Source organism: Phyllostomus discolor, chromosome 3 (genome assembly GCF_004126475.2).
Source record: "Phyllostomus discolor isolate MPI-MPIP mPhyDis1 chromosome 3, mPhyDis1.pri.v3, whole genome shotgun sequence".
In the NCBI taxonomy this organism is placed as follows: Eukaryota; Metazoa; Chordata; class Mammalia; order Chiroptera; family Phyllostomidae; genus Phyllostomus; species Phyllostomus discolor.
The window spans coordinates 179325608-179342386 of NC_040905.2; the positions used below are offsets into that span (position 1 = coordinate 179325608).

The following is a 16779-nucleotide window of genomic DNA, read 5'->3' on the forward strand; positions in this document are numbered from 1 at the left end:
CAAACAGTGACCCAGCTCTCAGCCATTTCTTTTGTGAATTCTGCAGGGTCATCCCCTAAGCAGCAGGCATCGAGAGAATGATAACAAAGGAACCTGTTCCTCACCTCCTTTGTGTTGATGCTCTGTAGCCATTAGGGTGAAACTTTCTGCCCAGAACCGTTTTTCTCTTGGCACTGGCCTTGCCCTCCCTTATCCAGAGAGTGGACTTGCCCAGGGAGGAGGACTTCAGAACTCTGTCACCCGACTATGTGAACTTTCTAGACTTGGAGCTTTGAGGAGAAAACTAAGTCAAAGGTTGGTTCCTAGAATGGTAGGGAAATTTAAGCCATCTCTGGTGTCTAAGCTTTTTCCCTTTCTCCTCCCATTTGGAAGGAGGTCACTGGGGACAAAACACATCTGCTACCCATACCCATAATGTTTTGTGCAGCCTCTACAAGAGAGTGCCTGCCCCACTTAACATTTGGATATCTAGCTATTTTTAGGTTTGCTTTATGCTTCAGTGTCAATTTCCACCCTTAATGCCCATGGGGGCCTTTTGCCTTTGGTCAGACTTATAGTGTTATAAACCAAAGCTTCTCAAACTTGAATGAGCATACAGATCTCCTAGTGTTCCTGTTAAAATGAAGATTCTGACCCTATGGGTTGAGAGAAAGGCCTAGGTTTGTGCATTTTAAATCAGCTCCCAGGCAATACTGGTGCCACGGGTCTTGGACCACACGCTGAGAAGCCAGGGTAGTTCTGCCCGGCAGAACCTGGGGAAGCTCCTGGAAGAACTGGTCAGGCATCCACACTGACTCCTTTAGGCTATTGATAGTAATATTGATAAAAATATAGAATAATTAGTGCACTGAAATATATTCAAATAAGGTTTGGCAAAAAGTAAGACAAATTCAATGCATGGCTTAAGGAGGCTTGGGAGAGTGAATAAAAAGTAGAGAGAGCAGTGCAGAATATGCATAGAAAGTGTGGAGCTATTTGAGAATTCTCCAAAGATTCTGTTGGATCCTATTTAGCTTACGGGCCAAAAATGAGCCTTGTGTGAGATGAAATTGATCCACTGTGTGGCTGTCATTGGAATTCAATCCTACATATAGAAAAATCCTTTTTATGAACATGAAAGAGTGTGTGAGGCTGTGTGGTGAGGATGTCTTTTTTAAGTAGAATTTTAAACAGAAATTAATGGCATGTTGCTTGTGAATGTCATGAGGAAGAACCCTGGAGTCTTTGTTAGTATTTTCTAATAAGATAGCACATGTTTCAAGAATTTTCAAGGTCAGGTAGTTCTAGGAACGTGAACACGTTGATTGTGTAAGAGTAGATTTTCCTATGGAAATGATTTACTGAGTGACTAATCGTTTAGGCTTGGAACAAACCTAGCCAGAGCACTAGATGATAAAATACCCTTGGTTTAAAGCTTCCCATTCTTTAGTCAGTACATAAAGAGTGTCTCTATGGCCCACTCATTCAGGAAGACTGTCACAGCTCAAGAATGCTCATTCACACAAGCAGTGGGAGTTAGTGACTTATGCTTCCTAATCCGGGAGCGGTTGTCTCCTATGCAAAATTCACGTCAGGAACAAACTATAAATACTAGAAGAGTTTTCCCCACAGCTTCTTATTCGTGCTGTGCTGTTTTATGAAAAGATTCATGACGTCTGGATGAACTGGAGCACTTAGAATTGCCCTCCAACTGGCAGATTTAGATTTGGTGTATTTAGGCCAGGGAACGTAGAGAAAGGGAATTCCTCCAAATGAGTAACATTGAAAAAAATAAACCCCCCTTCTACTTGCCCCTCAGGCCATTTGTCAGTACCCAGTTCTTGTCCTGGGAGTGAGAGGGGAAGTTCCACCTGCTTTTCTGACTTAAATAACCGTGAAGTCTGGTTCGGCTATAGGCTCATACTAATCATGATAATTAAGATTTATACTTAAATAGCGCTTTATGTCTCCAGAGCACTAGTGTTAATTAATTATGCCTCCCAAAACTCCTGAGGAGTTGCCAGGGCCAATGCCATTATCCTTTCCCGTCGCATGGAAAACTCCTTTGTACAGAAAAAGCGGAGAGACTCCCCATGCCGCATCCATTAATGGCTCAGCCAGAAATGAAACCCGGGCACCTGAACCCTCAGTGTTTTCAGCCCCAAGTTCAGCCTGCCATTCAGAAAGGGAGGAGGAAAAGGATCTAAAATCAAAAGGCCGACCACCATGAGTTAGAAAACACTGTTGACAAAGGACAGTTTGTTTGAAAAGACCAAACCTTTTGCTATGGCTTTATCATATGGAATTCTTTGAAACATTTTTTTAAGATCACACTAAAGAGAACCTCAAAATAGAACTGAAATTGAAGTCTCTCTCCTTTTTTTTAGGACATTAAACAGAGACTATAAAAGCTTAAAGGAGGGAAACAGATGTGTCTTCTGGCCTCCACCATTATGTTTGTCTCTGCAACAGAATGAAAAGTGAGCCCTACTGTCAGGCCACCTATCTTCCCACAGTTTTAAAAAATCCTACAAATGTGTTTTTTTCCTGTAACTGTGCAGTCTCCCAGTTAAAAAGTCATAAAGATTTACTCATGGAGATTTACATAAAGATACAAGATTTACTCATGAGCCATAACTGAGTTTAGAAGATGGAAATTAAAGAAGTCCTCATTTAAGCCATTTAGCATCACATTATAGGGATGATGAAGGGCTCTGGTTTGATACTGTTGGGGGGAAAAGTGATTTTAATCGACCATGTTTAGAAGCCTAAGTGCCTGGGGATTCAGAAATCACACGTTTAATGCAGAGCTTTGCTGGGAGTGCATGTGCAACTGGAATACAGTCCCCATTATTCCTTTCAAGGGAGTGCTGCAGGCTGAGCTCTGGACCCGTTAGTCTTCTTCCTGTAGCCACAGACACCATGCCTTAGGTCAAGAACCTATGTGCAAGTGAGTGTAGCACCTGGAGATGCTCAGCTCTTCAGAAAATAGAACTGGGACATCAGATAAGCAGACATTCCTGCTCTGAGCTCATCTTCTTTAGGTTGGCAAATGGCTGTAGCTTTGGCCCTTGAGTGCACTGTGGAGTGAGAATGTGGCTTTTTTGGAATGCCAGTGGGGTGTCTGGTCTTCCCAGATTCCCATATTCCTTTCCAGAGATTCCTGCCATGCAGCTTTTGGGCTTGGTGTCCCCTCCTGTTGCCTATGTTTGAGATTTCTTACCCAATGAGAGCTACTAGGATAGGTTTCAAGGAAGCATAACCCTTCTCAAATCCCCAGGACAAGTGCATTACTCAGGCTGGATGCTACTCATTTATCTTTCATTCATCCTCTTTCTGTTGGCTTTTTCTTCCTCAGAGATAGTCTCTGTCCTTCCTCAGTCACCTTTGTGTCCTGAATATCAACAACAGGGGTTTCTACTGGTAGCATAAAACAATGTTACATGACTGTCATAATTAAGCTAAGTAAAAGATACCAATGCTAAATTATACTTAATAATGGCAGGATATTTTAAAAATTCGACCATTACCAGGAATCAGAAAGGAAAGTGGTGATATTTGTCCCTGTGTCTGCATTTAAAATGATGTTAATAACTGCCTCGCTATGGCAATGTAAACATCATGGGAGGTTCACTTCACTGAGACGTTGCTAGAAGCAAAATACTACGTTGATGAACTGGGGCCGGTGGGAGTAACATGACCTTTGTTTTTCATAAACTCTAGGTCTCTGCTCCCTCACTGTGCTGGGCTTCCCAGACCTTTGCACATGAGGAGGCATATCTTTATTGTGACGAGTGGGCCCTCATCAGACATAGTACAGTATGCTAGGGGGGAGAAAAAAAACCCCATCATTGTTCCTCCCACATTGTCTTTCTGTGAGTTTCATAACCTGGTGCTAAATTTGGCTATTCCTGACAGTGAAAGTAAAGTGACAATACATCTCATACAGCTGGGAAACTGAAGTTAGGAAAATGTAGTGCTTTTCAGAAATTTTAGATGTGACTGGATGGCTTTGCTGGTGAAGTTGGTAGGAAAAGCATGCACTGATAGGCATCAGAAGTCTGGAAGATAACCTGTGTTACAGATTATGGGCTAATCTGTGTATTTTAGATCCTACCCCCAAATCCCACTTTTCGATACCTGACAAATTGATTTGATGTTTTGGGTTTTCCTGGCAGTTTTGTGTGAGGAACGTGTTGGGTGTTCCCTTTCTGTGTGGATGTGGATGGCACCTGTCAGTCATTTTCACTGAGGCTTTGTCACTGTGTGGCTTAGATAAACCTGGCTCCGCATCCTCGCGATGTTTTTTTACTTTCTTAGGGAATTTTATCTGTAAAAGTGGGTGGTGATGGGTATGGGGCCTCTGAGGGTCTGGGCACAAATCAGGGTGACTGACTAGTCCCAGTTTTAGCATTAAAAGTCTGCACAGAGAAAGCCTTATTTCTGACAAACTGCAAGGATTTGCTTGGGACTATCCCAGTTTTAACATTTTAAGTCCACTGTCTCAGGAGTCCCCTTGGTCTCCGGCACTCTGGGATGGTGGGCCACCCTTGTACAAAAGAAGGTCCTCACACTTATATCTAAACACTTAAAAAATATAAATCAAATTAAGGTACTGTTAAATAAAATAGATGATATTCTCCTCCAAATATATTTTTATAATGACCCAGAAGGCTAGGTTTGAAGTTTGGATTGTCAGACTCTTGGAGTTCCATGCTGGAACATACAAGGGAGGACCCACAAAATTGTGTATTTATTCTTACATGTTTAAACCTTAGTCACCTTCAAAGTACTCTCCATTTGGTGCAGTACAGCTATTGAGATGGTTTTTCCATTGCTCAAAACAGTTTTTATTTTTATTTTATTCTTTTTTTAACTTAAAAAATTTTATTGTTGTTCAAGTATAGTTTTCTGCCTTTTCAAAATGGTTTTTAAACTCATTGATTTTGATGCCTTTTAATGCTTCTGCTATTTTTTGTTTCACATTTTCCACATCAGCAAAACATTTCCCTTTGAGGACTTTTTTCATCCAGGGAAACAAACAAAAATTGACTCAGAGTGAGATTGGGTGAATAGGGAGGGTGGGGCACAGGGGACATGCTGTTTTTGGTCGAAAACTGCTGAACACTCAGCACAGTATAGGCAAGCACGTTGAAAGAATTTTTAAAAAACTCACTGAAGCTGAACACAGCCTCTCACAACACCACCATTTGGTACACTGACACAGATGGGTTCCTAGAACACTCACCCAGCAGGGGAAGCCTGTACTTCAAAGGGCCTGCCCTCCAGAAGATAATTCCATTTTGGGAGTATCACTCCTCATAGTGATTTTGGTAGAGATGGTCCTCATCCATGGCCCCTGCTCTGTGAACTACTCAGTCAGACGTGTGTGAGAGGCAGTGAGTGAGCATGTGGACACCCAAGCCTATCTCTCCTGGCTCAACCCTCACCCCTCCCTCCCTTTTGTCTTGGGTCACAGGGTGCTCATACTGGTAGGGGGCCACCAGTGGGATGACAGATGTAGGGGAAAGTCTGGCCAACCCTATTACATATATTTGGGGCCTGTGGGGAGGAAATTCTGGGTCCTGGGCACCTGGAGTGAGGTCTAGCAGTGAAGAGTGGACTCTGGTGGGCAAGCCTTGTACATTCAGACTGTACATTTAAGGGTACAATGGGGAAAGGGACAGGAATGGGATTCTTTAAAGTAATAGGCTACTGAGAAGTTCAAAGAATGACTTCCTGACTTGGGGGTTATAGAACTTCTCCTTCAGCAGGGGTAAGAAATCCTCACAGTGAGGGGACACCATTTGGTCCAGGAACTTTGCAAAGGGGAAGGACATCAGTATGTGGATGGCTGCCCAGCAAATGATGTCACCAGGGCTGCCACTGGGATTTCCTGCTGCTTTATCCACTGAACTACCTCTCAAACTCCAGGGCAGTCTTCAGGGCCCTCCTCTGGAATGTCACAGCAGTTACAAATAATTCTGACAATACATATTTACATATTGCAGCTTGAAATGTAGAAATGGCATTTGGGATAATAAAACTCAAAATTCAGTAGAAATTTATCTGGAATTGATGATTTTGCATGAATCGATGCAGGGCCACTTCACATGCAGCCCAGGTGTGCCCTGCACAATTGCAGATGGCGCCTTTCACACAGACAGCGGTCCGACAGGCGCTCCCAAGAGCTGTGTCAAAGTGCACCATCACCTGCTTGATTTTTCTCCTGCTAAAGTAGATGTTCTTCCTGTTGCGCTGTGTTAGAATTTTAATTTAAACATTGGGGCCACTTGTATTTGGTTCTTTATTCAGGTCAACCTTAATTATTCACTAGGGAATATGTGAGCAGAAAATTGGCTGGTTTCACCTTATTTTAAAATAATATTTTTTTCTGCTAAAGGTTCAAAAGTGTAATGAGAGCTGAGTGAGATTTATGGTTTACCAGTTTTACTTTTTCATGTGATAAGTGAAGACTAAAAACATAGGAAGTAGCTTTGGAAATTCATTTTGTAATCACTTAAATGTTATATCAAAATTTAATTTTATTTCTCATTTTGTAATCACTTAAATGTTATATCAAAATTTAATTTTATTTCTAAGTAGGCTTTCATATAGAGACCCAGTTAGTTCTGAATGGAGAATAAGTAGGAAATATTTTTTGTCACCAGTTCTTGTTGACAGTGACTTTTAAAAAGATTTAAAAATGTGCTTTGGCTGGGGTGGCTCAGTGGATAGCGTGCTGGCCTGTGAACCAAAGGTTCACCGGTTTGATTCCCAGTCAGGACAAATGTTTGGGGTGCAGGCTGGGTCCTTAGTGGGGGTGCACAAGAGGCAACCACACATTGATGTTTCTCTCTCTCCCTTTCTCCTTCTCTTCCCCACTCTCTAAAAATAAATCAATAAGCCCTGGCTGGCATAGCTCGGTGGATTGAGCGTGGGCTGCAAACCAAAGTATCGCAGGTTCGATTCCCAGTCAGGGCACATGCCTGGGTTGCAGGCCATGACCCCCAGCAACCGCACATTGATGTTTCTCTCTCTCTCTTTATCTCCCTGCCGTCCCTCTCTAAAAATAAATAAATACTTAAAATAATAAAAAAAGTAAAAATAAATCAATAAAATCTCAACAAAAATAAAAAGATTTAAAAATGTTTTGCAAATTCTCATGGGACTATTTTAAACAGAATAGTCTGATCATCTTGGTGAATACAGAGTCATCCAAAAAAATTAAGTGGGTATACTTTGGATTTCTATTTGTCATTTTAATTTGTAATCTCTTATACATAAATAATTTCAGTAGAGAAAGTACATTTATTTTTTTCTTGTGTCAGGGCAAAAAAAAAAAAAAAAGAAAAAATGGTTTATTCAGCCTTTGCAACCTCCCTGAAGACCAAGCAGAAAGCAAAATTGTGTTTTAGATATCATTATACAGCCTGGGTAATAATGTGTTCATGAATGCAAATGGACCTGCCAAAACATAGTTTGAAAGTTACCCCCAAAACATCAGAGAATAATAAGAGTGGTACAGAAACGATCTGTCTCTGGGATGAAAATACCAAAATTGCTATGAAAATAGCCAACTGAGTAACAGAAACAGCAAAAGTAAAAGGTCATGATTCATTGATCGCTGAAGTTTTGCCAGCTAAAGTGGTTTGTGAGTTTTCTTTCTTTCTTTTTTTTCTTTTTTAGAGGGATGGAGGTTGTGGGGCAGGGGAGGGGAACAGAGTTAACATGAAGCAAACTGGGAATTTCAGGTTTTATTTACCTGTTCTATAGAATGATCTATTCAGTTATAAAATCTTCAACATAAATTTAGTTCATTTTAGTGGGTATGAAGTAGTACTTTTTAAACTCTGTATGCACACTTACAAATCTTTGCTTTGTTTTGCTTTTTTAGGTGCAGACCCAAACTATCCTGATGCTATATATGACGGTAGCTATCATGTTGTCTTTCTTTTGTATTTTTCAAAAAATTGTCTAGCATGAAATAAATCAACTAAAAGAAGACCTTTAAGCTCAGTTAAATATACCTTTCAATCATTACATAGGCTAAAATAACATTTCGGAAAAAAATCATTCAATATTGATGGCCCTTTTCCCTTGATATTTACAGTGCCTGTAAATAGCATTTTCTCTCTCATGCTCTGTTCTTGGAAGTAGTAAATCCATTCTGCTGTAACAGACAATTTGTTTCCATAATTGGGAACTAATTACCTGTTTAAAAGCCATGGCTACCAAGAAAACGGTGGTGTATCAGTTTCTAGTTATGACAGTAAACCCAATTCAAAATTATGTTTCTTATATAATAAGGAAGTTTGGCCCACAGACAGGACCTCAGAAGTAGGGCAATTTAGGGTGGGTTAAACTAACAGCTCAATCATGTTATTGGGGCCCAGCTTTTATTCATTTCTACCCTCCTCTGCCCATTGTTCTGATTTCACTGATGACCGGCCCCCCTTATGGGATATCGAATGCAGCCAACAGAGGGGCTACGGTCATTCACATCAATGGGAGTAAGGGGAGAGTCTGAAAAGACTCCAGAAGAAAGATAATGTTTCCAGAAACCTCCATCTGGCCTTCCTTGTGTCTTATTCAAAACTCAGTTGGGCCACTGTCCATCTTGCCTCCATTACTGATAAACGGGATGGATTAACCCTTGACTAACTTAGACCAGCTTCCCTAGAGAATGTGCTTGAACCCCTTGAGTAAAACGGGGTTGTTTTAGGAATGTGGAAGGAAGGAGGAAACCAAAAGGTCCACTATATTAACTTTTAACTGAACATCTCATCTGTACTTTGATATTTTAATCAAATGTCAGGGAGTTTTTCTAGTTGTAAAAATCCACCTTTAGCAGATTTTCAAGTCACCTTCATGACCAAGAGGCCTCTGTTGGGGAAGTAGAAGGTTAACTTTCAAGTCTTAGCTTAAAGTTGAAGATTGATTAAAAGTTAGAGTAGTTAAAATATTATATTTATGTATTTATTTTATGAAACATTTTATTCTTCAACTTTAATATACACACTGACTCTTTTGTAAATGATTCTGTGTTTATATGCTTATTATATGTGCATTTAACTTGAGCTAATTTTAACTGGGGAATTATATTGTCTTTACCTGCTTTATACATGTTAAGCTATAATTCCTTCATGCTATGGTTTGGATGATTTTGTGCATGTGATTTGTGTGTTTTTGTTTTTATTTGTCTTGATATGGTTTAAAGGAAGAGTATCTCAAATTGTATCACAAAGAAATATGTTTGAATTATGATTTAACATTCTAAAATTATGCTTTGGACTCCTTTCCAGTAATTTCAAGACTTAGTGTTATCTTTCTTTTGGCCTCAGATGTCACTTTGGGTCTCTGGGTTGAAATGTCATTATATTAATCTACAGATACTTTAATGATTTAATTTTGCATAAGTGGCTGGATAGGATATGAAGAGGGGAAAATAAGCAAGTAAATGATATCTCATAGTGTTTGAAATTAAGTTTTAATATATTAACAATGGAAATGGTGAGGATGTAGTTTTACAGTCAGTAACAAAACAGCAAACAGAAAATAGATGCTTTTTCTGTTACTTTCATCCAATTTCAAAGAGACTCTCTGCTAATAAAAATATAATTTAAATTGGTTACCCCAAGGCTTGTGTGAAAATTCTATCCAGAGAAGTTTAGCTGGGACTGACTTAATGAGGTTGTTTGTCCAGGATACATATTATAGACACCATTTCTATTTAGAGTGAAAATACAAAACATTTATACATTTATACAGAACACGTACAGACTTGATCTATAAATTTGTGACTCGTAGATGATCTATTCTCTTTTGTATTTATATTAAATACTTTATCAGAAAGGGGACATATTATTCTGTGCAGAGAAAAATCCTAAACCAGGTTTAGAATTTGACCACAAAACAAGACAAGGAGGTAGAGATCTGGGTTGAGTATTGTGCAATGTTGGCACTGCACAGTCCCAATGCCGCAAGGGATTTAGCCCAACAGCCGGGTCCTATTCTTCTTCCCTAGCTGGGCTGTCAGCGGTTTGGAATCTTGTGATTCGTCTAGCTTTGTTCTGGGTCGTACTATGGCCTTGTGTTTGTCGACAGCCTAATGACAACTTCATGGTTCCTTCTCTTTTCCTTTTCTCCAATTTAAGATTATGGGACTACAACAAATAACATCGAGGACACCACAAACAGAAGTGATGAAATTCTTTCCACAAATTCTACTAACAAAACTCGTCGGGAGCATCTCTCGGTGAGTGAGATAGAGTTGTTTTCTAGGTTGGTTCTTAGCATTTTGGATGCTTGCATGTTGGAGGTAGCTATTATATTGTCTTTATTTTGTATTTTTTTCAAAATATTTTTCTAAAGTTAAATAAACAACTGAAAGAAGACCTTTGGAGCTGCTTCAGGGCAAGTCTTTCAACAGGACGTTTTTATTGCTCAGATGGAAGCAGGACATTGCAGTTTGGAGGAATTAATGGAAAGGTTTAAGAGAAGTGATAAGGTAGCCTCTGACTTAATGCTAGCAGTTCCTGTTATAAATATCTGTGCTGTAAAAGGTTATCACTAGAAGAGCAAGAAAGCAGCTTTCCTGTACAGGCACATGTATAATTAATTACTCTTGTCTCCCACACCTTCACACCTGTCTGCTTAAATATTTTAATAGAAGTGTTAGCGCCCACCACATGTAAGGATATAATGTGGGAGAATATAAACAATATGAAGGAAACTAAGGTCCATTCTTTTTGGAGCTTGAAGTTCATTCAGTCAGTGGTTGGAGATGTGAACACTAGCACATCATACAAATAGAGCAGTGGTGTGTGGTTTGAGAAACGGAAACAGAGGGGCAGGCACTCTGTTCCTTCCTGCTGGGAGGGCCAGAAGAGTCTTTGTGGGACAGGTGGCATTTTCTGTGGCCTGTGCAGCATGCCTGGGATTTGGACAAAGAGGAACAGAAGGGAAGGGATTTGAGGTGTGTGAACAAGAGCCTGCAGACTGGAAAACAGTCTTGATGGAAGGTAAGGCATGCGAAGGGCAGCATTTGGAGGCAAGGTTGGAGAAGTTGGTTGTGCCAGGTTGTGAGGTTTTGAAACACAGGGCCAGGTGGTTAGATGCACTGCTCAGTGAGGAGACAGTGAAGGGGCCTATGAGAGCCCCAGGGTCACAGGGCTCCCGGGTTCTGTGGCAAGGTGATCTGTCAGCCGCTCAGGTGAAAACCCAGCACGATTCCTCCATTTTTCCCTGTCCTTCACTTGTAGTGTGCTCCCAGTTGCCCATCCTGTGAGCTCTGCTTCCTTATAAACTCCGAACACATCCATATGTCCCCACCTGCACTGCCATGGCTGCAGGCTAACTCGAGGGTTGGCAAACTAAGGCCTGTCAGCTAAGCTCTGGCTCACGACCTGTTTCTGTGAGGTCTGAAGGCTAAGAATAGTTTTTACATTTTTAAGTGGTTTGAAAAAAGATCAAAAGAAAAATGATTTATGACACATGAAAATTTTATGAAATTGAAATGTCTGTTCATCAATAAAGTTTGATCAGAATATAGTCATGTCTATTTACATATTGTCTGTGGCTCCTTTGGTGCCACGATGGCAGGTGTAGCAGCTGCAGCAAAGACAGTGTGGCCTGCAAAGCCAGAAACATTAGCCGTATGGCCCTTTACAGAGAGAGTTCGCCTCACTGCTCGTTCCTGGGTGACCCTGTCCCCCTTCTACCCTGCCCACCTCTCGCACCCTTGTCCTCTTCCTGTCTCCACACAGCAGCCTGAGTAACCTTTTAAAAACACAAACCAGATCACTCATTTTCATTCTCAGAATCTTCTCAATGCATCATAATAAAACTTTTATTATAAAAGCCCAAATCCTCACGGTGGCTAACAAGGTCTGACATATCTTGCCAGCCCCTGTCTCTGACTTCATCTCCCATATCTCTTCACTGCTACCAGCTGTCTTTTTAAAACAATCTCTTGCATGCTCTGGGCTCAGTGTTATCTCAGAGCCTAACATTTGCTGTTGTCTTTACAAAGCATGCATTTCCTGAAGGTCATCATCACATGACTTATCAAGGGTGTCAACAGGCAGCTATTACCCCGTTCCTTTTTCTTCTGAGTCATTATCAATGTCTATAATGACCTTGCTTGTTTATTTGTTTACTTGTTTAATGTCTTTTTCCTTTCCCTCGATTTTTGGTCAGGGTTTTTCACAGCTGCATCCCTAGCTGCTAGAATAATGACGTACCTAGGAGGTCCTCAATAAAAATCAGACTGATTAGATTCATGGTGAATTCTATAGACTGGGTTGGCAGGCAGAGAGATTGGAAGTGGGGTGATGAGTTAGGGGTCTGGTACAGTAATAAAAAGATGTGGTATGTATTTAAACCAGGACTATGGCAGTGACAATGGGAGACTTAAAATATGCACGTCCTGTGTAGAGAGACACACACATATTTCCATAGATGACTATATGCTTTACATTGAAATATGCTTTACAATGAAATAGCAGGAGAAATGCTGTGGTAAGTCAAATGTGGAATGCTTTCAGTTCCTGCCTTGTGCAGTTATTTCTGGGTTTTTTTTTCTCATACTGAACCACTTAATATATTTTGGTTTACGAAAGTTGTTTGTGTCCATAGGCATTCAAGAGCACGTGTTAAGCCCACAGGTGTATAGGTATCCCAGTCACTAATAATCATGTCAACTTCAGTTTTCTCTTTTGAATCCAAACGTTAATTTAGGTTCCTAACTGGCATATCTCACTCCAGTTCATCCCCCTACACAGACTATTCTCACCACAACACATTCATAGTACATGAAATTGCTTTTTATGGAGCCATTTTTGAGGAGATTTTTATTCTCATGACCACAAGAATCTTTGTTTACTAAAGGATTCTTTACATTTACAACTGCTTCAATAGGTTTAAATATTTGTTGGCAGACCATTAACTGCTTTTCAGCAGCAGAACCCCTTCTCATTTTCCAGGGTGAATGAAGCATTCGTTAGCCATGTAGAAAAGGCAGGGCAGGTATTCTTATTCCCAAGTATAAGTGAGGGAATGGGGGCATGGAGAAGCGAAGGGTCTGTTCTAGTTGTCACAGCTGGTAAGGTGTCCTGTGAGCCGAAGGCCTCAGATCTCCTGGATATCAGTCGTGTGCTTTCCGGAGAGACAAGAGGCTACTGTGGGACTACAGAGAGGTCCTGGAACTCAGGCCAGGTGCTCCATCGTTTCTCCATCCTGGGTTTCTTATCTGTAAAATAGAGTTTAAGTTTGTATCTTTAGGTATTCTTCGTCTACCTGCAGAAGTCTAGAATCTAATAATAGGGTGGAGCACTTAGAGCTAAAATACTGATCTCACCCTGGCCAATGTGGCTCAGTTGGTTGAAGTGTTATCCCACAAACCGGAAAGTCACGGTTCGATTCCTGGTCAGGGCACATACCTAGGTTGTGGGTTCTGTCCCTGGTTAGGGCACAGGGGAGAGGCAGCCAGATAGATGTTTCTCTCTCATATCAATGTTTCTCTCTCTCACTCTCTTCCTTTCTCTCTAAGATCAATAAGCAAGTCCTCAAGTGAGGATAATTTTTTTTTTTTAAAAAACAATGATCTCTTTCCCATGAAAATGTTAGGAATAAAAATTTTTTAAAAATCACCCCAAATTATTAGACAAATTTAAGGGAAATGATCTCGGTTAGAACAAGTTGATCCACAGCCAGCTTTTTAGGAATCATGACCATTTTGTTTGTTTATAGACTGTGAAGAGAGTTTAGTGTACACTCAGACATTTGCAAAAGCTTTCTGTGGGGGAGCCATGCCCAGCTGAAATCCCAGAGAAGAGAATTATTGCACCTTTGCTCCACTTTGGCCAAGTGCTGGCATGTGCTTTTTTTCCCCATGTTTTGTGACTTATTTAATACTGTTTCCATCTGACATCAGAGAAGGTGTTGTGGGAGGATTAGCCATGTGCTTTTATTATCCTGGCTTCACTCTCAGCCACATGCTTTGGAGAGGAAGTATAATGCGTAAATTGCAGGATTTATACTTGGGCAGATTTTGGTTCAAGTGCCAAGCTTCAAAGGTGTGATATTGGGCTGCTTATTAAATGTTTTCTTAATCTGTTTTATCATTGTTATGATTATTAATGATAGTTGACATTAATTTATTATCTATTGTAGATAGATGCTGTTCCGAGCCTATTATCTGTGTTAAGTCATTGAGAATTTACAACCTGGAAGGTAGAATTATTATATTTCCTTCTTTACACATGAAGATCATGAGATGCTGAGAGGTTAAAGTAATTTTGAAGCCATATAACTAATAAATGGTAAATCTAAATTTCGAACTCAGGAAGGAAAAAATATATATATATAGCCCTGGCTGGCATAGCTCAGTGAGTTGAGCATGGGCTGTGAACCAAAGCATCGTAGGTTCGATTCCCAGTCAGGGCACATGCCTGGGTTACAGGCCATGGCCCCCAGCAACCGCACATTGATATTTCTCTCTCTCTCTTTCTCTCTCCCTTCCCTCTCTAAAAATAGATAAATAAAATCTTATTTTTTAAATCCTCACCCAAGGATATGTCCACTGATTCCAGAGAGAGAGGGAAGCGAGAGAGGAAAACATTGATGTGAGAGAAACACTGATCAGTTGCCTCCCATGTGCACCCCGACCAGGGACCAAACCTACAACCTAGGCATGTGTGCTGACCTGGAACCAAACCTGTGACTTTTTGGTTTATGAGATGACACTCCAACCAACTGAGCCACACCAGCTAGGGCAAGAACCCATATTCTTAATCCTTATTTGTACTGCCCTCACTGTGAGATAGGTATATCAGTCAGGATAAGCTATGCTGCAGTAATAAAAATCCCCAAATTGTAGTGGCTTAAAACAACAAAGGTTTATTTCTTGCTTCATTACATGTATTAGCAGGGGGTTCTATGAGCCTTGTCCTCATTGCGAGACTAGCTAATAAGCAGCCACCTTTTGAAAGAAAGCATAATATGGTAGAGATGAAGAGAGCACTAGAGCAGTCCTTCTCAGCTTTGGCACTAATGACATTTGTTATTGTCGATGACTAAATCTTTGTTGTCATGAGGGGGATGCCCTAGGCACTTTAGGATGTGTAGTAGCATCCCTGGCCTCAACCCATTAGGTGCTAGTAGTACCTTTCCCCTAGTTGTAACAATTCCAGATTGCAAAGTGTCTGCCATATTTTCTCTGTTTGAGGACCACTGGCTTAGACTGAGATCCTGCTATAGCAATGAAATCATCTTCCTTTTTGGCAAATGTTAGCCAGCTCCCAGTTTAGAGAATCAAACTTCTCTTGGAAGCAGGGCCATGCGCTGAGCAGTGGGAATGCCAGGAGATACAGAGCCCTGCATCCACCTTTGTTTCTAAAATGTTAGTGTGTGTTTCATTAGCATTATGCGCTGGTGCCTCTGCAGTCCCCAGCTCAGGGCTGTGACAGGGTTCACAGAGAGAGATCTGCCTTTACTCTCTCTACTTGCATAATCCACATCTTGCAATTACATTTTTAAATTTAAAAAAATGCTTTGTATTGACCTCTATCATAAATATAGAGAAGAGCACATGTTATACAAATATAACCCAATGATCTTTCACAAGTGAAGTCACCCACAAGCACCCTCTTGCTCCCTTCCAGGCCTACTCACTGCTCCAGGGGACCCTGACTTCTCAGAGCAACAATAGGCAACCTAAAAAAATATTTTTGTTATGAACATTTTTCAAACATGTACCACAGTAACAAGAACAGTAAGATGAATCCTATTATATCTTTCACCAACTTCAAAAATTATCAATATTTTTTATTCGTGTTTTTCTTCTTCTTTTCTCCAGGTAGGTAGGTAGGTAGGTAGATAGGAAGAGATAGAGATATATTCAATATCTACATGTATAACTCAACACAGATATGTTACATGTATCTATGCATATATCAATTACATATACCTATATCTTTATATAATATTAATTAGGTAGCCATTTTATAGCCTGAACGTATGTGTTTTTTTTCACTTGTAAAGTAGGAATAATAATAGGACCTACATTCTTCATTGTAAGGTTGCTGAGGATTAAGTGAATTGATGTACATACAGTTCTTAGAAGAGCAAATTGTAGTAAGCATTCCATAAATATTAACTGGCATCACCTTCATCTTCTGGGTAGAGGGAACTAGTTAGCAAGGCAATAACTGCTCTCCCTCCCTTTCTCTAGGTCTATGCTGTGGTGGTGATTGCATCCGTAGTGGGATTTTGTTTGCTGGTAATGCTGTTTCTGCTGAAGTTGGCAAGACACTCCAAGTTTGGCATGAAAGGTAAGGAGGGTTGTGTTTATTTTACTGCTTATGTGAAATCATTTTTGGCTTATGACTAATGCTAATTACTACTAAAGAAGGAAGCAGCTTGATTTACAATCACTAGGTTTTAAGGCTGAAAAATAGCAACAAGGATATGATACTACAAACCAAGACAAAGAAAAATAATGTGGATTACTCAGCACTACCCCCTTTCCAATGAGGACACTTGTCCCAGAAGACAAAGAACTGGTTCCCTGAGTATCAAGGGACTCATGATGACACAGGCAAATAGTACCCAAGTTTCCCTTTTGTTTCAGAAAGGCAGGTGAGGCTCCAAGGCAGTAGGCTAGTGATGGACACATATATTTTGTGCAGAAAGGTTCTTTCTGCTGTTCATTTTGACTCCTAGATCTTCTGTGGTGTGCTTTTGGTGCTGCTACTGTTTTTTCAGATTCTCATCTTTTGAAATTTGAATGGTGCTGGG

General features: G+C 40.4%; 1 protein-coding gene across 5 annotated transcripts in view; it reads left to right on the forward strand.

The window, feature by feature from the left end:
• Positions 1 to 16779, forward strand: part of NTRK2 (neurotrophic receptor tyrosine kinase 2) — a 331044-nt gene that overhangs the window by 61178 nt on the left and 253087 nt on the right. For all 5 annotated transcript variants that reach the window (XM_028506291.2, XM_028506346.2, XM_028506288.2 and 2 more), the window contains 3 exons: positions 7877 to 7912; positions 10137 to 10237; positions 16214 to 16313. In XM_028506291.2, the coding sequence (XP_028362092.1) occupies positions 7877 to 7912; positions 10137 to 10237; positions 16214 to 16313 (237 nt within the window). The remainder of the gene's footprint in view (positions 1 to 7876; positions 7913 to 10136; positions 10238 to 16213; positions 16314 to 16779) is intronic.